Source organism: Sinohyriopsis cumingii, chromosome 11 (genome assembly GCF_028554795.1).
Source record: "Sinohyriopsis cumingii isolate HCF-2022 chromosome 11, ASM2855479v2, whole genome shotgun sequence".
Taxonomy (NCBI): domain Eukaryota; kingdom Metazoa; phylum Mollusca; class Bivalvia; order Unionida; family Unionidae; genus Sinohyriopsis; species Sinohyriopsis cumingii.
In genome coordinates, this window is record NC_142971.1 from 89,339,262 (window position 1) to 89,363,378 (window position 24,117).

Below are 24,117 nucleotides of genomic sequence, written 5' to 3' on the forward strand. Positions count from 1 at the left end.
TCAAGAATAAGAACTATTAATGTATATTCAGTTGAAATAAATCTATTGTTATGACATGAAGAACCTTATAATAATTAATGTTACTTTTAAATGAAGATATTAAATGCTCTGAAGCATGTAACTTTCTTACTACATACATTACTATAATTCTCACAAAAAATTTAGTCCCAGTCTGGAATGGCCACCCATCTTATAAGGCCACTTTCCCAGTACAGAAGGGGTGGCCATATAAGAGGGGAACCACTGTATTATAAATAGATTATGTGAAGACAATGTAAAATAAAAACAATCGACTTGACTATAGTATGTAAAAGTCTGCAATGACCCATATACACAAATGCATTGTGAACTGTGGTTATGACTAGAGCTGTTAGCAATAGGTACAGTTCATATTGCCCCACTCACTACAATTTGGGCTATTATCAATGGCTACATTTTCATATTGCCCCATTCACTACAGTTTGGACTATTAGCAATGGCTACATTTTCATACTGCCCCACTCACCACAATTTGGACTATTAGCAATGGCTACATTTTCATATTGCCCCACTCACCACAATTTGGGCTATTAGCAATGGCTACATTTTCATATTGCCCCACTCACCACAATTTGGGCTATTAGCAACGGCTACATTTTCATATTGCCCCACTCACCATAATTTGGACTATTAGCAATGGCTACATTTTCATACTGCCCCACTCACCACAATTTGGGCTATTAGCAATGGCTACATTTTCATATTGCCCCACTCACCACAATTTGGGCTATTAGCAATGGCTACATTTTCATTTTGCCCCACTCACCACAATTTGGACTATTAGCAATGGCTACATTTTCATACTGCCCCACTCACCACAATTTGGGCTATTAGTAATGGCTACATTTTCATATTGCCCCACTCACCACAATTTGGGCTATTAGCAATGGCTACATTTTCATATTGCCCCACTCACCACAATTTGAACTATTAGCAATGGCTACATTTTCATATTGCCCCACTCACTACAATTTGGGCTATTATCAATGGCTACATTTTCATATTGTCCCACTCACCACAGTTTGAACTATTAGCAATGGCTACATTTTCATTTTGCCCCACTCATCATAACTACAGCTATTAGAAATGGGCACATTCTATATGGCCCTACTCACTGCAACTTGAGCTATCAGCAACAAGTACATTTCATATGGCACCATTCACTGCAACTAGAGCTATCAGATGTGGGTAGATTTTATGTGGTCCCACTTACTATAACTGGACCTATTAGCTAAGGGTAAATTTCAGATGACCCTACTCACTACAATTTTGGCTATTAGTAATGGGTACAATTTATATGGCCCCACTCTCTACAACTAAAAATATAGGCAATAGGGAAATTTCAGATGGCACCACTTACCACAATGAGTATATTTCATTAGACCCCACTAACTACAAAATAAATGGATAAGTCATAACTAAATCCATTAGCAATGGATGCATTCCATACGACCAAATTACTTCAAAAACTACTATTAGAAATGGGGTACATTTCATATATCCCACTCACTACAATATTACTTATGCTAGCACTGTGAGAAATGGATACATTTCATGTGGACTTACTCACTACAATGGGTACATTTCATAAGGCCTCATTCACTACAATGGGTACCTTTCATATGCCCCACTCACTACAATGGATACATTTCATATGGCCTTACTAACTACCATGGGTATATTTTATACTGACCCACTCATTATAATAGATACACTTCATATGGCCCACTCACTACAAATGGTACATTTCATATGGCCCCATTCACTACAATGGATACATTTCACGTGGCCCCACTAACTACAATGAGTATATTTCATAGTAACCCACTCGCTACTACAGATACACTTCATATGGCCCAACTCAGTACAATGGATATATTGCATATGGCCCCACTAACTACAATGGGTATATTTTATATGACCCAACTCACTACAATGGATACATTTCACATGGCCCCACTCACTACAATGGGTACATTTCACATGGCCCCACTCACTACAGTGGGTACATTTCATATGGCCCCATTCACTACAATGGGTACATTTCATATGGCCCAACTCACTACAATGGATACATTTCATATGACCTCATTCACTATAATAGGTACATTACATTCACTTCAATGTGTATATCTCATATGGCTTCATTCACTACAATGGGCACATTTCATATGGCCCAATTCACTACAGTTTTCATAGGCAGTCCTCCAGCAGAAGAACTCTAGAAAATCAAAATTTGGAAAAAGTAGACATTCAGGGAACATAACTTATCTTAATGATAATATGGAATCATTCAACTTACAGGTGCCTGAAAATTTTCACTGAAATGCATTATTCCTAAGTAAAGTTAAGCTGCTGAAAGCAAAGTTAGGACAGACAGACAGGGGCCATAACTCTTTGAAACAAGAGACCCAAGTGGGCCTGATATTGTTTACTGACACATGGAGTTTTGTAAAAGCAAACACATACAAAAAAGATTGATCATAATATTTCACAGGGGACTGGGATTTAATAAACATATTAACCAAGAAATATTATATCCAAATTCATTGTCTATTTTTCAAAATGTTTATATTCATGTCCATCTTGACATACATGTCAATGACAATGGTCACAAGTGCAACAAACAAGTTTTGCCTTCTGCTGAAAGTGTCAGCTGGAAAGAATTGTCAACTGTCATCTGTTCTTTTTCTTCTAATCTGAATTTTTTTTTTACTTTTATGTTTTCCAATGCAAATGTTCATAAAGAATATCAGGTGTGTCACACTGAGCCTGGTACAGTCTAATGTCCACCATCTTGAACCTCACTGGTTCTGGCTACAATGGCTAGTTCTAAGTCCTCATCTTCCTTGTCATATCCAATAGGATATAAATAACCCAGCAATCACAAATTGCACAAACACTATCTTGAATAGTTTATAATGCAGATATGACAATATAACTACTGGAATTAACGTAATCCAAGATATCAACATCCTCATTACCAAACCCAAGCAGGGGAAACAACTCATCATGCACTGTAGCGAGGGAATTATGAATGAGGTGTGACTGACCATCATGCTTTTATTGTGCCTTTGCTATTTAGTGATTATAAATGAGATGTGATAATTACACCTTTGTTATCCTTTGGTATTTAAAAGACTGACATTGTTTACCTTACTTTTGTGTGTCTGGTGATACAAACTTTAGAACTGAACTAATTTTCCCTGACCACACCAATCAAATGCTATATCCATTTAAACATTGAAACAAAAGAACTTTGTAACAAAACCTTTGGAACATACAATAATTAGAACTTAAACTTTAATAATCTAAAAGAGAAAATGGTTACCCAAGAACATAATAGGCGATCTTTCTTGTACATGTACTGAATCTGTTGAGTTAAAAGAAAAGTATGAAGCACTTAGCTGTAAAATTGTCTATTAGGCAAAAAAAATTATATTCATGTTTCTGGTTCATGCTAAAAAGACTGTTTGGTCAGTCAGAAATATTTTGTTTTAATATTTTTTCCTGCAATTGCTAAAAGTGGACTATGCTTGCATGACCTAAATTTATCTGTTGAGGACAGGTCTTGTCAGTATTATTCAACAGCATTATGTATTAATATAGTTACATTATGCAATCTCTATATCACTACTTAAATAACTTGAGTTTGATATAACTTGTTATAAGTTTGAACCAATCACAGAATCCTGTATGTTGAATTTTAATGCATTTGTATTTTACCAGTCAGAGATTACTGTTTAGTAAAATGTGCAAAATGTGACAATTACTATATTAAACTTTAAAAAAGGAACCACAATAATCACAAGTAGGTTGATTCACTTATTACCATTTTTTAATTGCAGATTTAAATGGCTTATATTTAAAAAAGGTGGACTATCAAAAAGCAGTAATGATGCACAAATGCATTAATGAGCATCTTGCTTCCTATTTGATAGAAATTTTTCAACATTGTAGCTCAGTCAATAAACTGACATCTGACAGTCATAAAAATCTGATTTATAAAAGCCAAACATTGAACAATTCAAATGCTCATTGCATTATATTGGTACATTAATATCTAATTCTCTGCCAATGAACATAAAACCAGCAGAGACAGTAGGTCTTCAAACACAGGTACCTATGTAAGGTTAGAACATACCATCAGTAGAGACAGTAAATGTTTCAAACACAGGTACCTATGTAAGGTTAGAACATACCATCAGTAGAAACAGTAAATGTTTCAAACACAGGTACCTATGTAAGGTTAGAACATACCATCAGTAGAAACAGTAAAGGTTTCAAACACAGGTACCTATGTAAGGTTAGAACATACCATCAGTAGAAACAGTAAAGGTTTCAAACACAGGTACCTATGTAAGGTTAGAACATACCATCAGTAGAAACAGTAAAGGTTTCAAACACAGGTACCTGTGTAAGGTTAGAACATACCATCAGTAGAGACAGTAAATGTTTCAAACACAGGTACCTATATAAGATTAAAACATACTATCAGTAGAGACCATAAAGGTTTCAAACACAGGTACCTATATAAAATTAGAACATACCATCAGTAGAGACAGTAAATGTTTCAAATACAAGTACCTATGTAAGGTTAGAATATACTATCAGTAGAAACAGTAAAGGTTTCAAACACAGGTACCTATATAAGATTAAAACATACCATCAGTAGAGACCATAAAGGTTTCAAACACAGGTACCTATATAAGATTAGAACATACCATCAGTAGAAACAGTAAAGGTTTCAAACACAGGTACCTATGTAAGGTTAGAACATACCATCAGTAGAAACAGTAAAGGTTTCAAACACAGGTACCTATGTAAGGTTAGAACATACCATCAGTAGAGACAGTAAATGTTTCAAATACAAGTACCTATATAAGATTAGAACATACCATCAGTAGAGACAGTAAATGTTTCAAATACAAGTACCTATGTAAGGTTAGAACATACCATCAGTAGAGACAGTAAATGTTTCAAATACAAGTACCTATGTAAGGTTAGAACATACCATCAGTAGAGACAGTAAATGTTTCAAACACAGGTATCTATGTAAGGTTAGAACATACCATCAGTAGAAACAGTAAAGGTTTCAAACACAGGTACCTATGTAAGTTTAGAACATACCATCAGTAGAGACAGTAAATGTTTCAAATACAAGTACCTATATAAGATTAGAACATACCATCAGTAGAAACAGTAAAGGTTTCAAACACAAGTACCTATGTAAGGTTAGAACATACCATCAGTAGAGACAGTAAATGTTTCAAATATAAGTACCTATGTAAGATTAGAACATACCATCAGTAGAGACAGTAAATGTTTCAAACACAAGTACCTATGTAAGGTTAGAACATACCATCAGTAGAGACAGTAAATGTTTCAAACACAAGTACCTATGTAAGGTTAGAACATACCATCAGTAGAGACAGTAAATGTTTCAAACACAAGTACCTATGTAAGGTTAGAACATACCATCAGTAGAGACAGTAAATGTTTCAAATACAGGTACCTATGTAAGGTTAGAACATACCATCAGTAGAGACAGTAAAGGTTTCAAACACAGGTACCTATGTAAGGTTAGAACATACCATCAGTAGAGACAGTAAATGTTTCAAATACAGGTACCTATGTAAGGTTAGAACATACCATCAGTAGAGACAGTAAATGTTTCAAACACAGGTACCTATGTAAGGTTAGAACATACCATCAGTAGAGACAGTAAATGTTTCAAACACAAGTACCTATATAAGATTAGAACATACCATCAGTAGAGACAGTAAATGTTTCAAACACAAGTACCTATGTAAGGTTAGAACATTAGATCAGCAGAAACAGCAGAGGTTTTCAAAACAAGTCAGCTAATCAAGGTTAAGACATAAGATTGGCAGAGACAGTAGAGGTCTTCAAACAAAGGTACCTATGTAAGGTTAGAACACAAGAAATGCATGCAATATCATTTTATACATGCTAATAATTCTACTACATTTTCCTGTATCTTCATATTAACTGAATGAACATGATCTTATTACAGACAGGGCCTTCCATTAGATTTAAAGGTGAAGGGTGACTTGCCAATGTAGACAGGGGGTTTGGGGGACCTACCCCAATGGGGATACAATTTTTTTTTGGTAAAGTAGCCAGGTATAAACTAAATGTAACCAGGTAGATCACCTGGCTCCCAGCTGATAAAGAAAGCCCTTTATTGATATAACAGATGCCAAACTTCAGCATGTATGAGTGTAGTTGTGTGTTTGTACTATAAATACTCATGTATGTGTGTAGTTGTGTGTTTGTACTATAAATACTCATGTATGTGTGTAGTTGTGTGTTTGTACTATAAATACTCGTTTAAACATTGATTTCTACTGCCAAGTACACAGACCCAGATATACCATTGTATAATGTGCCAGGAGATCTGGGTCAATGCAGTTTGTTAGGAGTTATTAGCAGAACAAAAAATAAAGACTTTGATCCACCAATGCATTTTGTGATGGCAGATCTAAGTCTGCAGATTGCAGTTGAACTTGACGGGTCAGCATGTATATATGGTACTTTATTTGGAATCAAATTAGTGCTGAAACATTAAAAAAGACATTTAAAACTAAACTTAAAATTTGTTCAATATCCAATCATTATTCAAGTCTCCATTTAAAGATTATGTATAACTCATTACAGCAATCTAGTAAAACAATTACAACATTTTTTTTTTGTGTGTAAGGATGGACTATTAGAAATGATGAATATTTTAATATATAATTAACCTGATATTTAGTTCCACTATTTCAGCAGTTTTTTTCACCCCAAAAGTAAATATATCTGATTGTTAAGTAAGTTGATAGAATGTATGGAAATGATAATTCACCAATGGTCACTTCATATTACTAAATCCAAGGAGAAAACCTAATTTACGGACTATAAAAATATGTTTGCCCTATTAATTTATTCAATCAACTAAAATACGCAAGTAGAAATTATTTTTATTTCCTGCTTCATACTGTCAATCATATTTTCTTTTTTTCATAAATTTTGTGTATTCACTATATTTGTAACATAAAATATTTCTGATAACACACTGGCAATAAACGAATGGCATGACTGTACTGCTATTAAACAGGACTTAACATTTTTGAAACTGGATTTCTTCCTAAATTTGCACAAATTGTATTGTCATAAAATGTATTTTTGAGTAACAGATGTACAGACAGACAAATGCATGCAAAAAGGAGGTTTAAACAAACATACAGAAAAGTACAATGCCAAAAAAAGTATGATTATCAAACCAGTGCAATACTCTCTCACATACCTAATTTTCTAATTCTAATATCCAGAGCTTTGCTTAATATTCGACAAGCTTCCATCTTGGCTGCAAAGCTGGGCTCCTCTGACAACATTTTGCCTGTTAATTAGAAAAAGTTTTCCTTAAATGAGGCATGTCTTGTATCAAAGTGGTTTATGTTCAGTAATGAAAGAATGTTTGAGTAATTCATTTTAACTAAATACTGGGTAAATTCAATAATGTCAAAGTGGCTTATATGCACTAATTAATGAATAACTGCAATGGAATCAAAGTGGTTTATGTACACTGGTGAAATAATGAAACAATGTTTGAGTAACTCATTTTAATTAATTACTGGGTAAATTTGATTGAGTCAAAGTGGTTTAAGTACATTGATGAAAAAATGATTGTGTAATTCATTTTAAGTAATTAATGGGTAAATTTTCAATGGAGTCACAGTGCATTATTTACACTGATGAAAGGATGTTTGAGTAATTTATTCATATTGATTTAATGTACTAAATAAGAAGTGTTCATATAAAATGGATGCCTCACCAAAGTGTCTGAATGACCAGAACTGAAAATTTAACAAGGTGTTACATAATAGACAAATGAACACACAAGGGTAACAAACAAGATGCCTCATCACAGTTCCTAAAATGCCTAAGTAAAAAACTTAACCAAGGCATGACATATAGAACATACAAGGGTAACAAACAAGATGCCTCATCACAGTTCCTAAAATGGCTAAGTACAAAATTTAACCAAGGCATGACATATAGAACATACAAGGGTAACAAACAACATGCTTCATCACAGTTCCTAAAATGCCTAAGTACAAAACTTAACCAAGGCATGACATGTAGAACATACAAGGGTAACAAACAAGATGCTTCATCACAGTTCCTAAAATGCCTAAGTACAAAACTTAACAAAGGCATGACATATAGAACATACAAGGGTAACAAACAAGATGCCTCATCACAGTTCCTAAAATGCCTAAGTACAAAATTTAACCAAGGCATGACATATAGAACATACAAGGGTAACAAACAAGATGCCTCATCACAGTTCCTAAAATGCCTAAGTACAAAACTTAACCAAGGCATGACATATAGAACATACAAGGGTAACAAACAAGATGCTTCATCACAGTTCCTAAAATGCCTAAGTACAAAACTTAACCAAGGCATGATATATAGAACAGACAAGGGTAACAAACAAGATGCCTCATCACAGTTCCTAAAATGCCTAAGTACAAAACTTAACCAAGGCGTGATATATAGAACAGACAAGGGTAACAAACAAGATGCCTCATCACAGTTTCTAAAATGCCTAAGTACAAAACTTAACCAAAGCATGACAGGTGGACATATAGATCAGACAAGGATAACACAAAGAGACTTCATTACAGTGCTTGAAATTACCTAAATGCAAAACATTAACCCAAGGTGTTACAGATGGACAAATGGATGCAAGGATCAGGGTAATGCCACTATCAATGTCATGATGGGGCACACAAATATTTTAGCAATGAGCTACCAATGTCATGATGGAGCACACAAATATTGTAGTAATGAGCTACCAATGTCACGATTTCATTTTCTTTCCTGAAGTGGTTTTTACTTAAGCATGCTATCAAAGTTCTTCTCAAAAAAGTCCAAAATGTTCAAAAATGTGTTAAAAACATTCAATTTCTGTAAGAGTTTGAAAATATGCCTGTCCTGTAATGTTCTGAAAAGGGGTGGGAAGGTTAATAATAATAATAATAATAATAATAATCAGGACTTTGTATAGCGCCTAATCTTTAGAAGCTGTAAGTGCTTTACAACATTAGACAACACCTATAAGATAAAAAACATATAATGATATGATTACAAACACAAACACCATGAAATTAGAAAACACAGAAAAAACATGCTGAGAATATTTAAGGTAGGAAACATTATTAGGTCTTTAAGTTTGTTCTTGCAGTCAAAATAAGTGAGTTTTGAGAGCACTCCTGAAAGGGATCACTGTGTCTTTGTGTCTAAGTTCAGTGGGCAATTCATTCCATGTTGCTGGGCCCTGGTATGCAAAAGAACGCCGTCCGTATGACTTTGTTTTCATAGTGGGAATAATGAGTATACGATTGTCAGAAGAGGAGTGTAAGTATCTTGCTGGTGTCTACACATGGGTGAGGTCGGATAGGTATGTTGGACTAGAGTCCGTCAGTGAAATGTAGCACAGAGAACAAATTTTGTGTTTGATTCTGGATCGAATGGATAGCCAGTGTAGGGTACAGAGCAGTGGGGAGGTGTGCTCTGATCGTGGTACTCTAAGTATGATCCGAGCAACTGTGTTGTGAACTTTTTGAAGTTTCTGGAGTAGATATTGAGATGAACCAGACAGAATTGAGTTACAATAGTCCAGTCTTGAAAGTACTAATGAACACACAAGTGTTTTAGTGGCATCAACTGAAAGATATTTGCGAATGGAGCTGATGCGTCTCAGCTCAAGATATGCAGCCTTGCATATGTTCATGACATGTTGGTGCAATGTGAGGGTACTGTCCAGAGTAACACCTAGGTTTCGTACTGATTGTGTGAATTTAATGTTGGTGTTGCTGATATTTATTGTTTGAGGCAAAAGATGTGAATGAGAAAGTCTTTGTGTTGTGATCAGAATGGCCTCAGTTTTATCATCATTCATCTGCAGCTTGTTACATGTCATCCATGATTTCACATCAGAAATGCACCTCTCTACACCTTGGATGGTAGCATCAACTTCAGTTGGGTGGCTAGATTTGTATATTTGGGTGTCATCAGCGAACAATTGGTGAGACACTGGATGATGATCTATGACACTTGAGAGTGGCTGAGTGTATAGAATGAAGAGAACAGGTCCAAGAACAGATCCCTGTGGAACACCACAACATAGATCAACTGGGCTGGAGTGTATTCCATTTGCAGACACAATTTGTGTCCTGTGACCAAGTAGGACTTGAACCACAGTAAGGCTGTATCATTAATGCCAAATACATGCTGGAGACGGTGAAGTAATATATCATGGTCTATTGTGTCAAATGCTGCAGACAAATCAAGGAGGGTGAGGACTGTAATCTTTCCTCTATCCAAAGCTGACAGAATGTCATTAACTACTTTTAGAAGAGTAGTTTCAGTACTGTGGCAATTACAATTACAACTGAGCAAAATTTTATTAGAAAGAGAGATGGGTTATATAACCATGGACTTACCATGGCGAATGGTAGCACAGCACAGAAACAGAAATTAGTGGATCCTTACCCAACTCAAAGAGGACGTCCCCACACAGAGTATGTTCCTTCCCATAATACTTCTCTCTAATGTCCAAGGCTCTTCTGAAAATGTCTTCAGCAGAGTACTTGTCAAACCTGGTAAGAAAGGATTTTGACATAAGCTAATTTGTTTAATAAGTTGTAAGTCAAATGTCCAACACAAGATTATGAAGCAAATAGACATATATCAGAAAATATCAACGTTATAAAAATATCAGAAGGTCAAATAAATGCTGAGATAAAGAATAAAAATTACAAAACATCATGATTATGTCAACAGGAAGTTTAGTGAAAAAATATACTTGTTTACCATCAAGAATATCACTGCCCACAAACTTTAGAAATATTTGTAAATAAACATACAACTTGATAGCAAAGGCATTGAGCTCTTTAATATTTAGTGTTTTCTGCATCAATATGTTTGGGTCTTTTTCTGTAATGAAGCCAAATTCCAAAACAATATTCTTCATAGTGCTTTCTATGGAACACATATCAGATAGCCACAACTTCATTAATAAAGCTACAATCCATGAAACAATTCACAGAATCAAAACCTCCCGTCAGAATTAATTCACTGGTCTAATTAATTAAAATTAATTAATTTGATTAATTCACAGATGAAATTAATGCACTGATGTTTTTCAAATGATCAATTTTCAGAGTTTAATTAAAGTTTGGTATTCATCTCTATTATCTTATATCACATTCAGGATATATTCATATGAAACACACCTTTCTGAATATGGACATTTTTTGCAAAGAAACATGACAGATTTCTTCTTTGGCAAACATTACATATTTCCCTAGCTCAGAAAGGCAATGGGCCCTTGTGATGGGTCAATGGTCCACTTTCCTATACAATGCCATGCAAAAATAAACAATGGGTAATATTTCAAAAATTAAGGAGCCACTATGAAAATCTGATTGACCAAGTATCTTTAAACATTTCTCATGAAGTAAAAGAAAATGCTATATTTTAATTGGTCATATAGGAGTCCCATTCAGAAATTAATTCAGTTTAAAAAGTGTCTGTTATACTGTTCTTTGAAATTACCACCAACCCATCCCATGAATATCCATGCACATTACTTAAATTGACACCAACCCATCACATTAATATCAATGCACATTACTAAATTTACACCAACCCATCCCAGGAATATCCATGCACATTACTTAAACCAACACCAACCCATCCCATGAATATCTATGCATATTACTTAAACTCACATCAACCCATCCTATGAATATCCCTTCACATTACTTAAATCGACACCAACCCATCCCATGAATATTCCTGTACATTACTTAAATCGACACCAACACAACCCATGAATATCCCTGTACATTACTTAAATCGACACCAACGCAACCCATGAATATCCCTGCACATTACTTAAACCAACACCAACCCATCCCATGAATATCTATGCATATTACTTAAACTCACATCAACCCATCCTATGAATATCCATTCACATTACTTAAATCAACACCAACCCATCCCATGAATATCCCTGTACATTACTTAAATTGACACCAACCCATCCCATGAATATCCCAGTACATTACTTAAATCGACACCAACACAACCCATGAATATCCCTGTACATTACTTAAATCGACACCAATGCAACCCATGAATATCCCTGCACATTACTTAAACCAACACCAACCCATCCCATGAATATCTATGCATATTACTTAAACTCACATCAACCCATCCTATGAATATCCCTTCACATTACTTAAATCAACACCAACCCATCCCATGAATATCCCTGTACATTACTTAAATTGACACCAATTCATCTCATGAAAATCCCTGCACATTACTTAAATTGATATGAATCCATCTCATGAATATCCCTGTACATTACTTAAACTGACACCAACACAACCCATGAATATCCCTGCACATTACTTAAATTGACACCAACTCATCCCACGAATATCCCTGCACATTATTTAAACTGACACCAATCCATCCCATGAATATCCCTGTATACTATTTAAACTGACACCAAGCCATCCCATGAATATCCTTGCACATTACTTAAATTGACACCAACCCATCCCATCTAATGAATATACCTGCACATTACTTAAACTGACACCAATCCACCCCATGAATATCCCTGCACATTACTTAAATTGACACCAACCCATCCCATGAATATCCCAGTACATTACTTAAACTGACACCAACCCATAACATCTAATGAATATCCCTGCACATTACTTAAACTGACACCAACCCATCCCATGAATATCCCTGCACATTACTTAAATTGACACCAACCCATCCCAAGAATATCCCTGCACATTACTTAAATTGACACCAACCCATAACATCTAATGAATATCCCTGCACATTACTTAAACTGACAACAATGCATCTGATGAATATCCCTGCACATTGCTTTAAAAAAACTGCAATCTGAAAGTCTTGCTTACATTGTCATTACGACATTTAATACTATATATGCTCGCTTATCAGCTGAGTCAAACTGCAAACAACAAAGATCCAGATCTGCTTTAGCATGATGTGCCTGCAGATCAGGGTCTATATTGTTTGTTGTTCTGATTACTCCTAACAAACCAGATCAGCTGGCACAATATGCAATGACAGATCTGGGACTGTGCACTTTGAAGTTGGTATTGTCTTATAAGTGAGTATATATGGCATCCATAACTGTAATCTTGACCTGTTTGGACTTTTGGCCCTGTCTATCTACCTGAGGGATCACAGAAAAATGGTGGTACTCTACAGTTTCATATTTTGCATAGGGTTAAATTTATAAAGAAAAAGAATTTCCCAGTTTTCCTCACTGGTTATACTGGCTATTTAAGATAGACCTAAGTATATACAATGTATTGTCAAAAGAACTTTTAATTCCCTTTACACTGGTGTATGATTGATGGGTGTAATTGGGGTTATAGAGTATACAACTTGGTCTTACTTCAAATGTGCACATATAATTAAAAAAATGCTAGTTCTTCTTGGTCATTTTCACTTTCTGGACTTCAGAGGCAATTTATTTTGTAAAAAAAGAGACCCATAACCATTTTTTTTACATACATTACATTTGATAATTTATCCATTGCTTGTGCACAAGCTGGTATTGTTTAGTCTGGATAAATTAATTTTCCCTATTTTAGTAACTGTTAAAGACTGTAATTTAGACTAATTCAGGCTGATTTTTTGAGCAAATGGGAGCAGTCATTTTGGTTAGCTGTGTGCTTAGATCTTGTACAATATCTACAAATACAATATCCAAAGAAATTTTCAGCTATAGCATATTAAAGTAACATAAAGTAACAGCATCTCCATTGTGCATGTTTCAAATGCAACATTTAAACCGGTCACTCTCTCAGATGTTCATAATATCTGTTCAGCACCCCACCCCCAAAGAACAGAATGTGTGCACTTGCTTTCCTACTATCACTGTCACATGATATACATGATTTCCATGGAGACTATCCCAGCTACCTTTAAAAGTACATATATAATAGATCTAATCTGTTAATCTATTAACACATGTTATGTATGATTATTATCAGGATCCTACATTTGCATCATCATACCAATGACAGGAAAGCACCAGAGGTTATCTATATGACACATTTATCAGTAATTTGACCAAACAAGGTCATTATCGCTTTTAGCTCCTCCATGAGGGACCCCAAAAAGGGTTTGGGTAACAAGAACACCAATTCCTGCATGCTGAGTTTAGGCTAAAGCTAAACTGCAAATATTTTACCTTGAATAATGCAAGATCAAACAGGTGAGCTAGTGCATAACAAAATGAACTGTCTCTGAGTCATTTAGAACCAGTATCAAATATGAACTGACTCTAAGAAGAAGTTAATGAAATGTATGAACCATTAACTGAAACATTTTGCAAAACAATCTTAAAAAAACCTGTTGATGGTGATTATGGTATTGCTGCTGCCACATCTGTTGGAAAAGCTAATATGCACTTAAAAAGAGAAAAAGTTCAATCCCAGGGCTACTATTTAAATTTTTTAATGGCATTTTGAGTATTAAAGCACGAAGGAAAGGCACAAGAAACATCAATTAGTTTTTGGGACAAAACTCCTGCATGGTGATAGGGAAGAAAGAATGAGGCAAAGAGGGAAGGTGGTGGAGGATCTAGAACCCATTTTCTTTTCTGATTGCACACAACAGCTAAAATAAACGTGAAGAGCTAGAATAAGTGATGGAGAGTGATAAAAGAAAAAAGACGGGGCTTGTATATTGGGCCCATAATCAAAGCATTGCTGTAAAATGTTAACCAAAACTCTTAAACAAATTTCCTATGTTTTCTATGATCATGACCTTGACCCCTAGGTCATAAGTATGATAGTACATATCACAGAATTTTTTTTTTTTAACAAATTGACTAAAATCATTCAAGAAGTTTAAAAATATAAGCAAATGAAAAAAAACTTTCCACAGATTTTCTGACTGTGACCAGAACCCCATGAAGAATGGTGTGAAATGTCTTCGCTTCATAATAATTCATCCCAAATATGAAGAAAGACTACCAAGGGGTTTAGAAAATATAAGCAAATGAAAAAAATGAAAAATGCAATCCAATATCTTAACATAAATTTTCTATGACTGTGACCTTTACTCCAAGGTCAAAATAGCAAGTCCACATGTCAAAGAATTAAATGTCTTAGCTTCAAAATATTTCAACTCAAGTATGAAGGAGATCCATGAAGGGGTTAAAGAAACAAAAACAAATTTTAAAAAATATAACCAAAACTTTAAAGAAAATTGTCAATGATCCTGACCATGAGTCTAAGATCATTGGAATATACAAGCATTTAAGAATGAACTGTCTTAGCTTCTTAAAGCTTCATGGTAAGTGTATTGAGATTCCAGTGTTTAGGAAATATCAGCAAATGAAAAATCATTATAACCAAAACCTTAATGCAAATATTCCATGACAGTGATCTTGACCCCAAGGTAAAATGAGTAAGCAAACATGACATAGAATGAATTGTCTTAGCTTCATTATGATTCAAGCCAGTTATTATGACAGTGTATCAAGGAGTTTATGAAATATATACAAATGGCAAATGTTATCCAAATGCTTAACAAACCATTGATGCCACTAGCATAAAGTGACTGATATGTCTCATTTCCCACCAACATGATGTGCTCAACAATAATGAAGATGTCATAGGCATATATTTTAAACTCATTCTTCCAATTCTAGCTTTACCTGCACAGCAAGGACTCAGTACACTAAGCACCCTTTTTATTGTCACTTATGCTGATATTAGTCCTTGACTAATGAGTTACCCTCTATAAATAAAACATTATTATTATTATTATTATTATTATTATTATTATTAAACTGAGAAGATTTACTGTATAATAAATCAGGACTATTACATATGTACTCACACGCTTGTAAAGATCATCACAAAACTATCAACCAGTTCAATAAATCCAATGGAAACTATGGTTAGGTCTGTATGGGCCATTTACTAGCTTTTGTTCATTCGTGAATAGATCTAAGATAGGCAAAATATGTCTTCTAATCATACAGATATCAGGAACAATAATTAAGGATATGTCTACCATATGTATCCAGACATAATTTACATCTTACTGCAACCAGTATAGACCCAGAACTTCTATGAAATAATGTACTTGAAGATCAGGGTTTATGAAGTTCATTCTATTTATGATGCTGAGCAAACAGTGTAAATCATGATCCGCCAGTACATATTGTTCCAGCATATGTTAATATATGCTGGTTATAGCTGGGTGTGTTTTACATGAGTAAATACAGTACAGTACTTTCAGCATACAAATCTTGTCACATCTCAGAAAGAATGGTCCCCACACATGGCTCCAAACACTAGGTGTCTTTGCTTTGTGTCTACTGTGAATGAGGCAGAATATTTGAATCTCTGCAAAGATATTTAGGTCCCACTACAAAATGCACAGATCCAGATCTGCAATTGCATAATGTGCCAGCAGATCTTGGTTTATGCAGTTTATTTGCAGAAATTAAGAACAACAACACAGTACCTGATTTGCAAGCACATTATGTGATGGCAGATTAGAGTCTATGTTATTTGCAGTAAGACCCAACTTATACAGTTCTAAGGGAGTATATACAGTACTTCTTTGAAATCTTAACTCTTGATTTTCAATTATCTACCCCTTTTTGTCACTAACACACAATCCCACATTTGCAGTATATACAAAAAATGTTCATTTTGGTTTGGAAGATCGAACTAGTGCACAGGTTTAATGAACTTTACTGCACTGGGTTCACTTCTGCAAATATGTCATCTCTAATGTCAACATTTCCTTTTAACTGACAACAAGGGCGATTATTTAAAAACAAATGAATGCACGAAATCAAAATAAAATTCCTGATTCCCAACAATTCATATAACATAACACTCAGTATAATAATTTTATTAGAAACTTTCTTTAAAAGTTAGAAAACTCAAACTTTGCCCCAAAGCCCAAAACTTTTTTTGACATATTATTTACAAAGATAGAATAATACAAAATGAAACCTCACAATTTTATCTTGGATTGCATGAGTGCGACACGTTTCAGTGAAATCTGGCAAGTTCAAAATCAGCACTTATACTTATTTAATGCCAACCTAACCCCATCCCAAACCCTATTCCAATGTGCAAGCAAGTTTGGAAAAGTTGGTATTCCTAAACTTCAAGAATACTGACCTGTCATTTGCCAGATTGCACATCAATATTGCAAGATGAAACAAGACTTCAGCAATAAGAGGATGACTTTTGCCATACCATCTTTCACGCAGTGACAGGGCATTGCGTAGACTGTTTTCTGCCATCATGAAATCACCCTGTTTAACTCTGAAAAAAAAATAATAAAGCAATGACTGAGTAGATATTCAAAAAACTCATCAGCTATTATTCAAAGATCAAAGAGTGGCAGAGTCTTTTCTCCCACACATTCTACGTAATGACCCTTACTTCAGAACACCGTATATACTCATTTTAAGTTGATTAGACTATAAGTCAAACCCCCATCCCTTTTAAGTTACAAAAGCTAATCTCTATTAGACCATCCTTTAAAATTAGGGTTGTATTTTGCAAGCTGGATCCATCTAAAGATGTGACTTGTCATCAGTGAGTCAGAGATGCAGTTTGTTGTTGTTGTTGTGGGGTTTAACGCCATTTTGCAGCACATGATAGGCTATACATGGCGGCCAGTATTAATGGTGGAGGAAGAACCAGAGAAAACCCCGGAAAGAACCACCGACCCACGAGAAGCTACTGGCAAGCTTTCTCACATACCCACATTGGCGAGATGCAGTTTGGAAAAGTAAACAAGCCCAACTGGACAGATAGAAACACATGAAAAATAACGACAGAACCAATGTAAAATAAAATTATATTATTCAGTGGAACATGTGACAAATAAACTGACAATTAACAATTTGTGCTAATTCATTAAAAGCTTAATCACTGGGCATATTAAATCCATTTATATGATAAATCTAGAATTCAATTATAGGTCACATACCGATATAAAAATAGTTCAGAATGATCTGATTCACAATATCATGTAATATTTAAATTCCACGTCTAATAACTTAACAATGAAAGTTGCAACCCCATGTTTTTTACCCCCTTATCCTATAAATATCACTATCTAAAATTATCTTGCACAAAGTCCAAGAATTCTTCCTCACTGTCTGATGAGGTTCTGAAATTCTCCATTGTCATCTAGTAATTATAAATCTTTGTGAACTATCATCATAAATATCATCTGATTCCATTTCACTGTCACATGCGTGTGTTTATGAAGATACTCATCTTGGGTTCTGCCAGTAACACCTTATCATGACGTCTTTGAAATCTGATAAAGGCTGCAGTTGAATATGTGTCAGTTATGCAGCAACATCACAGAGGATTCAAATAGCAACCCTCTGTTACTTGACACTGAGCAAGTACCAAACTCATGGTTCAATCAAAGGGTAGTCATATGGGAAAATGAGGGGGCTACCTTTACAAGCTAAAGGGATTAAGGTAAAACAGTCACTGGAAGATGTAGATGTGGAATATACCCACAATAAACACTGATGGACACTTCACTTTGTGGTGAGAAGTTATTAAATTTATCCATAATATTTTAAATCCAAAATAACTGTGGACACTGGTATTGTGTAATGAACACCATCATGAAATGGATAAACACTGTGCATACTATATACACATTTCTACAATTGAATACTGTCATAAAAATGTAAAAAATGTTTGAACAGTATTTTTTCAACAGCACCCCTATATTATCAATTTTCTATTTTCTATGTCATGTTTACAAGATGATTCCAGTCATGAATGAATAAAAATTTTAGTAAAAAAAGGTTGACTTATGAGCAACATTCCCTCTAATTTGTCGGGAGCCGTGTGCGCAGAAAAGTTCCTATGTGTAACATTTTAGAAACAAAAATAAAAATTTGTGCACAATGCACACTCTGCAATCAACTGTCTTAGACTTACTATGATCATACAATTAAAATTATAGTATCTGTCAGAAATATAATTAAGAATTATTATAAACGTAAAATATATTTAATTATCAAAACATGAGAAACTGGTTCAAAAGTTAAATTCATCTTTCAAATATTTCTTTGATTAGTCTACATATAAATGCAGAATTGTGATTTGGGCCCCACCTTTATAGTTTCTCTCTGCCATACTTGGCATTTACCCATTCATTATAAATTCTTTCCAGGTCTATTAAGCCTCCTGCAAGATGGTGACTCTTAATACACATCAGCATGTCTAGATGACCTTCTTGTAATCGAATCCTTAACTTGGTCTTTAGAGCATTCAATAAACACAGTCCACACTGGCTGCCAGGAAAGTTCTTCTGATATCTATCAAATCTGGCAAGATTTTGAAAACTGTTCACTCTGAAGTGCATATTTGTCCATATCTTGAAAATTCAAGATCAATCTACTTTTAATTTTCTCTCCAATACCAAATTTGAAATCACAATGGGCAAGTGCTGCACAATCAAACACTGACCCCTCTTGTACGTAATTCTCTGGAAATCTGTCTGCCAAATGGTCACACAGGATCTTTATGAAGGTTAATATGGAATTCGTGTCCACTGAGTATCTTCTTGCTCATTCGTGTCTAAAAGAGCCTTCACTTTGTCACTCCAGGATACTAGATCACCAAGGTTTTGCCCGATAAATTTGTTACATTTTGCACGAGCGAAATGAAATGCTTCAAGAAGTGTAAGGCCACTTTTCTCAAACAGCATGCATAATGAAGCCAGTTCTGACAAAATATCATTCAAAACATGTAAGGTTATTCAGTAATTGAGGCTTTACAGTAACAGTATTTACAAACTGGATCAGTATCATTGTCTTGCTCAAAAAACTCCACAAGAGGATCATTGTTATGAATAACTGCTTGAAGAGCAAAATGCCTAGATAACCACCGCACTTCTTTAGGAGGCCTGCATGCAAATGATTCACATTCTGAAGCATTTGCTATTTCGTGAAATTTGTTGACAAGCGACAGAATACTGAGTACCAGTATACAGTTCTCATAAAAGTCTCAACATCTCTTATCAGCTTTATCTCTTTCCATGCAGAAGAAATTCTCAAATCTTCGCAGTGTGCAACACAGTGTTGTTCAACTAAGTGTGGAATAATCCATTACTGCTGTGCTGCTACACCATTTAGTTTCCCCAGCATCATGGAGACACCGTCAGATGTGAACATAACCATTTTCATTAGATCAAGATTGTGTTTTTAACAAAACACTTTGATTGCAGAAACTATTGCAGTAGTATCACATGTTTGCAACTGTGTTATTCTGCCGAACGAAGTTTTATATTCTGATGAATTTACAGGCTGAAATTTAAAGTAGAGTATAAATTGTTTGTAAACAGATATGTCTGTACTTTCATCGACAGCTAAACTATAAAAAATCGCCAAAGATATGTCCTCCATCATATCATGTTCAACAATGTTATTGATAATTTCGAGAACTTCAGAAGCATAATTTATTTTTGGTCCTCCAACTTTGGGGTATCGGAACATACTTTTCCATGTGCTCATTAATATCCTGGACAGAAAGCAATGAAGTATTCATTTTAACATCCAAAATGAAAATGTCAATCACAACTTTGATCTCCTCTCAATTTGACTGCTTGTGTTCATGATTACATAGCCTTCTTTCATTATCAGATGGACTTTCAAGCAACATATCAAGTGATTCTCCCTGTTTAGTATTTTATTCTGGAGTTTCTGAACACTAGCTAAATGTGACTTACTGGATAGATGATGCTTTAAGAAATCCAGTTTCCATACTTCATCCCACATCTTTCCAGTTGCGAATTCTCCTGTAACTTTTGCATCTTGGCAAAACAAGCAAATGACTCCATTATTGTCAATGTACATGAATACTTGACTAAGTTCAAAAGCACCATGCTGTAAGATTTTGTTGACTCAGCTTTCATGACCTCATTTAGCCATTCACTTTTAAATGAAGTTGACATTTTTTTGCATTTCAAAAAATTAGACTGCAACATATCATATTGGTTCTTGGTTCGGTTACGTTTTGCTGTTGAACTTATTTAATATTGCTACTATTATTAAAAATTGTAACCTTGTGATTGTTACAAAATTAATATACTGGAAATTGGGCAGTGTCGATTGCTGATCAATCACATCACGAGTCACATGACCAAAATGACGTAGAATAACAAGTCATTGCATGGTACCATTTGGTATTTGTAAGGTTTAGTATGCCAATTTATGCTAAGTATGCACAATTTTATTTTGTGTGAGCTCTTTGTTTTCTTGTGTGTGCTGTTTTTGCAACCTGTGTGCACACACACACACACAGCAGGGAGGGAACATTGTTTATAAGTGAGTATATACAGTAAATATTCAACAAAGAGTAGTGCAAAATAATGTACATTTTTAAGTCATGCTGGACTGCTTGGACCTTTATTAATGTAAATTATCAATTTTGAAAAAGTTAAATACGCCAATATTTCACAAGCAACCATCCTTAATCTGTATTGCTTAGGTTAACTGGAATGACCACACTTACGTAGTATAAACAGGAGTTTTAGTCTAATGCATGAAATTCAGTCATGAAACATTTTCCTTTCTCTCACAAAAAAGCAATTTATTTATGATATTCTGCAGCCATATTTGATATTTTCGAATAAAGAATTCAGATTATCCCTTATTGAAAAGAAATGTTGGCTTCAAAGATGGCTTAAAGTAGACATAAAAGAAATGTTGGCTTCAAAGATGGCTTAAAGTAGACATAAAAGAAATGTTGACTTCAAAGATGGCTTAAAGTAGACATAAAAGAAATGTTGGCTTCAAAGATGGCTTAAAGAAGACATAAAAGAAATGCTGGCTTCAAAGATGGCTTAAAGCAGACATAAAAGAAATGCTGGCTTCAAAGATGGCTTAAAGTAGACATAAAAGAAATGTTGGCTTCAAAGATGGCTTAAAGTAGACATAAAAGAAATGTTGGCTTCAAAGATGGCTTAAAGTAAACATAAAAGAAATGTTGGCTTCAAAGATGGCTTAAAGTAGACATAAAAGAAATGTTGGCTTCAAAGATGGCTTAAAGTAGACATAAAAGAAATGCTGGCTTCAAAGATGGCTTAAAGTAGACATAAAAGAAATGCTGGCTTCAAAGATGGCTTAAAGTAGACATAAAAGAAATGCTGGCTTCAAAGATGGCTTAAAGCAGACATAAAAGAAATGCTGGCTTCAAAGATGGCTTAAAGCAGACATAAAAGAAATGTTGGCTTCAAAGATGGCTTAAAGTAGACATAAAAGAAATGTTGGCTTCAAAGATGGCTTAAAGTAGACATAAAAGAAATGTTGACTTCAAAGATGGCTTAAAGTAGACATAAAAGAAATGTTGGCTTCAAAGATGGCTTAAAGTAGACATAAAAGAAATGTTGGCTTCAAAGATGGCTTAAAGCAGACATAAAAGAAATGTTGGCTTCAAAGATGGCTTAAAGTAGACATAAAAGAAATGTTGGCTTCAAAGATGGCTTAAAGTAGACATAAAAGAAATGCTGGCTTCAAAGATGGCTTAAAGTAGACATAAAAGAAATGCTGGCTTCAAAGATGGCTTAAAGTAGACATAAAAGAAATGCTGGCTTCAAAGATGGCTTAAAGTAGACATAAAAGAAATGTTGGCTTCAAAGATGGCTTAAAGTAGACATAAAAGAAATGCTGGCTTCAAAGATGGCTTAAAGTAGACATAAAAGAAATGTTGGCTTCAAAGATGGTTTAAAGTAGACATAATAGAAATGCTGGCTTCAAAGATGGCTTAAAGTAGACATAAAAGAAATGTTGGCTTCAAAGATGGCTTAAAGTAGACATAAAAGAAATGCTGGCTTCAAAGATGGCTTAAAGTAGACATAAAAGAAATGCTGGCTTCAAAGATGGCTTAAAGTAGACATAAAAGAAATGTTGGCTTCAAAGATGGCTTAAAGTAGACATAAAAGAAATGCTGGCTTCAAAGATGGCTTAAAGTAGACATAAAAGAGGAAAACTTGTGAGTACTTGGTAACCTTGGTCTTTGTTCTGCTTCAGCTTTCTTTGCTATACTGTACAAGTTCTAAATTAGGTCATTGTGAAACATTTAGTGAAATAAAACAAGACTCATTACAATTTGGAACCCTAAACACTATCAAAAGTGTTTGTGGAGGTACATTAGTAAATGTGGTGAAAACAAAATAGGCCAAGTCAAATCCCTTCCTAGTAACAAGGCATTTAATTACATTTTATAACAGAATAATTAATGATCAATTTAATTTTTGCTCAATCTTCTTTCAACAGTCAAGTCATGCTCAATTGAGTATAATGCATTTGATGATGTCCACACATATTCAACTGAAAAATTGGCAATGGATTACAATGTTTACTATTTTCTCTCCATTCTGATACCTGGAAATGTTTAATGCTGAGACAATCTTGGCAAAAACTATTATAATTTGGAAAAGTATCTTTTATATGGAATATATCCCAGAGCCCTTTTCAGTATTTTTATGAAGACAGCAACCTAATTACATATATTACTATCCATCACTGAGACATAACTACATTGTGTTTTCCTCAAAAATGACAATGGATTATGAAATCGAGATTTACAGGTGCGAAATAATTCATTCAATTTTACAAATGCATAAGGGGGACCCCGAGTGGCCGAGTGGTCTAAAGTGCTCTCCATTATGGATCACTGGCATCTCACCTGTCTGCATGGGTTCGAGTCTAGGATTCGGCTAATGTGGGTATGTGAAAAAGCTTGCCAGTAGCTTCTCACTGGGTTGGTGGTTCTTCCTGGGGTTTTCCTGGGTTCTTCCTCCACCATTAATACTGGCCAAAAATGCATAGCCTATAGTGTGCTGAAAAATGGCGTTAAACCCCACAACAACAACAACAACAAATGCATAAGGTAGAAAAGTGAACATTTA

At 34.6% G+C, this 24,117-nt stretch overlaps 1 protein-coding gene across 2 annotated transcripts in view; it reads right to left on the minus strand.

Annotated features, from left to right (window-relative positions):
- LOC149788947 (uncharacterized) overlaps positions 1–24,117 on the minus strand; it is a 125,481-nt gene that overhangs the window by 32,053 nt on the left and 69,311 nt on the right. For both annotated transcript variants that reach the window (XM_089975090.1, XM_089975089.1), the window contains 3 exons: positions 17,343–17,489; positions 10,606–10,712; positions 7,349–7,441 (listed from right to left, as the gene is read on the minus strand). In XM_089975090.1, coding sequence (XP_089831216.1) covers positions 7,349–7,441; positions 10,606–10,712; positions 17,343–17,489 — 347 coding nt within the window. The remainder of the gene's footprint in view (positions 1–7,348; positions 7,442–10,605; positions 10,713–17,342; positions 17,490–24,117) is intronic.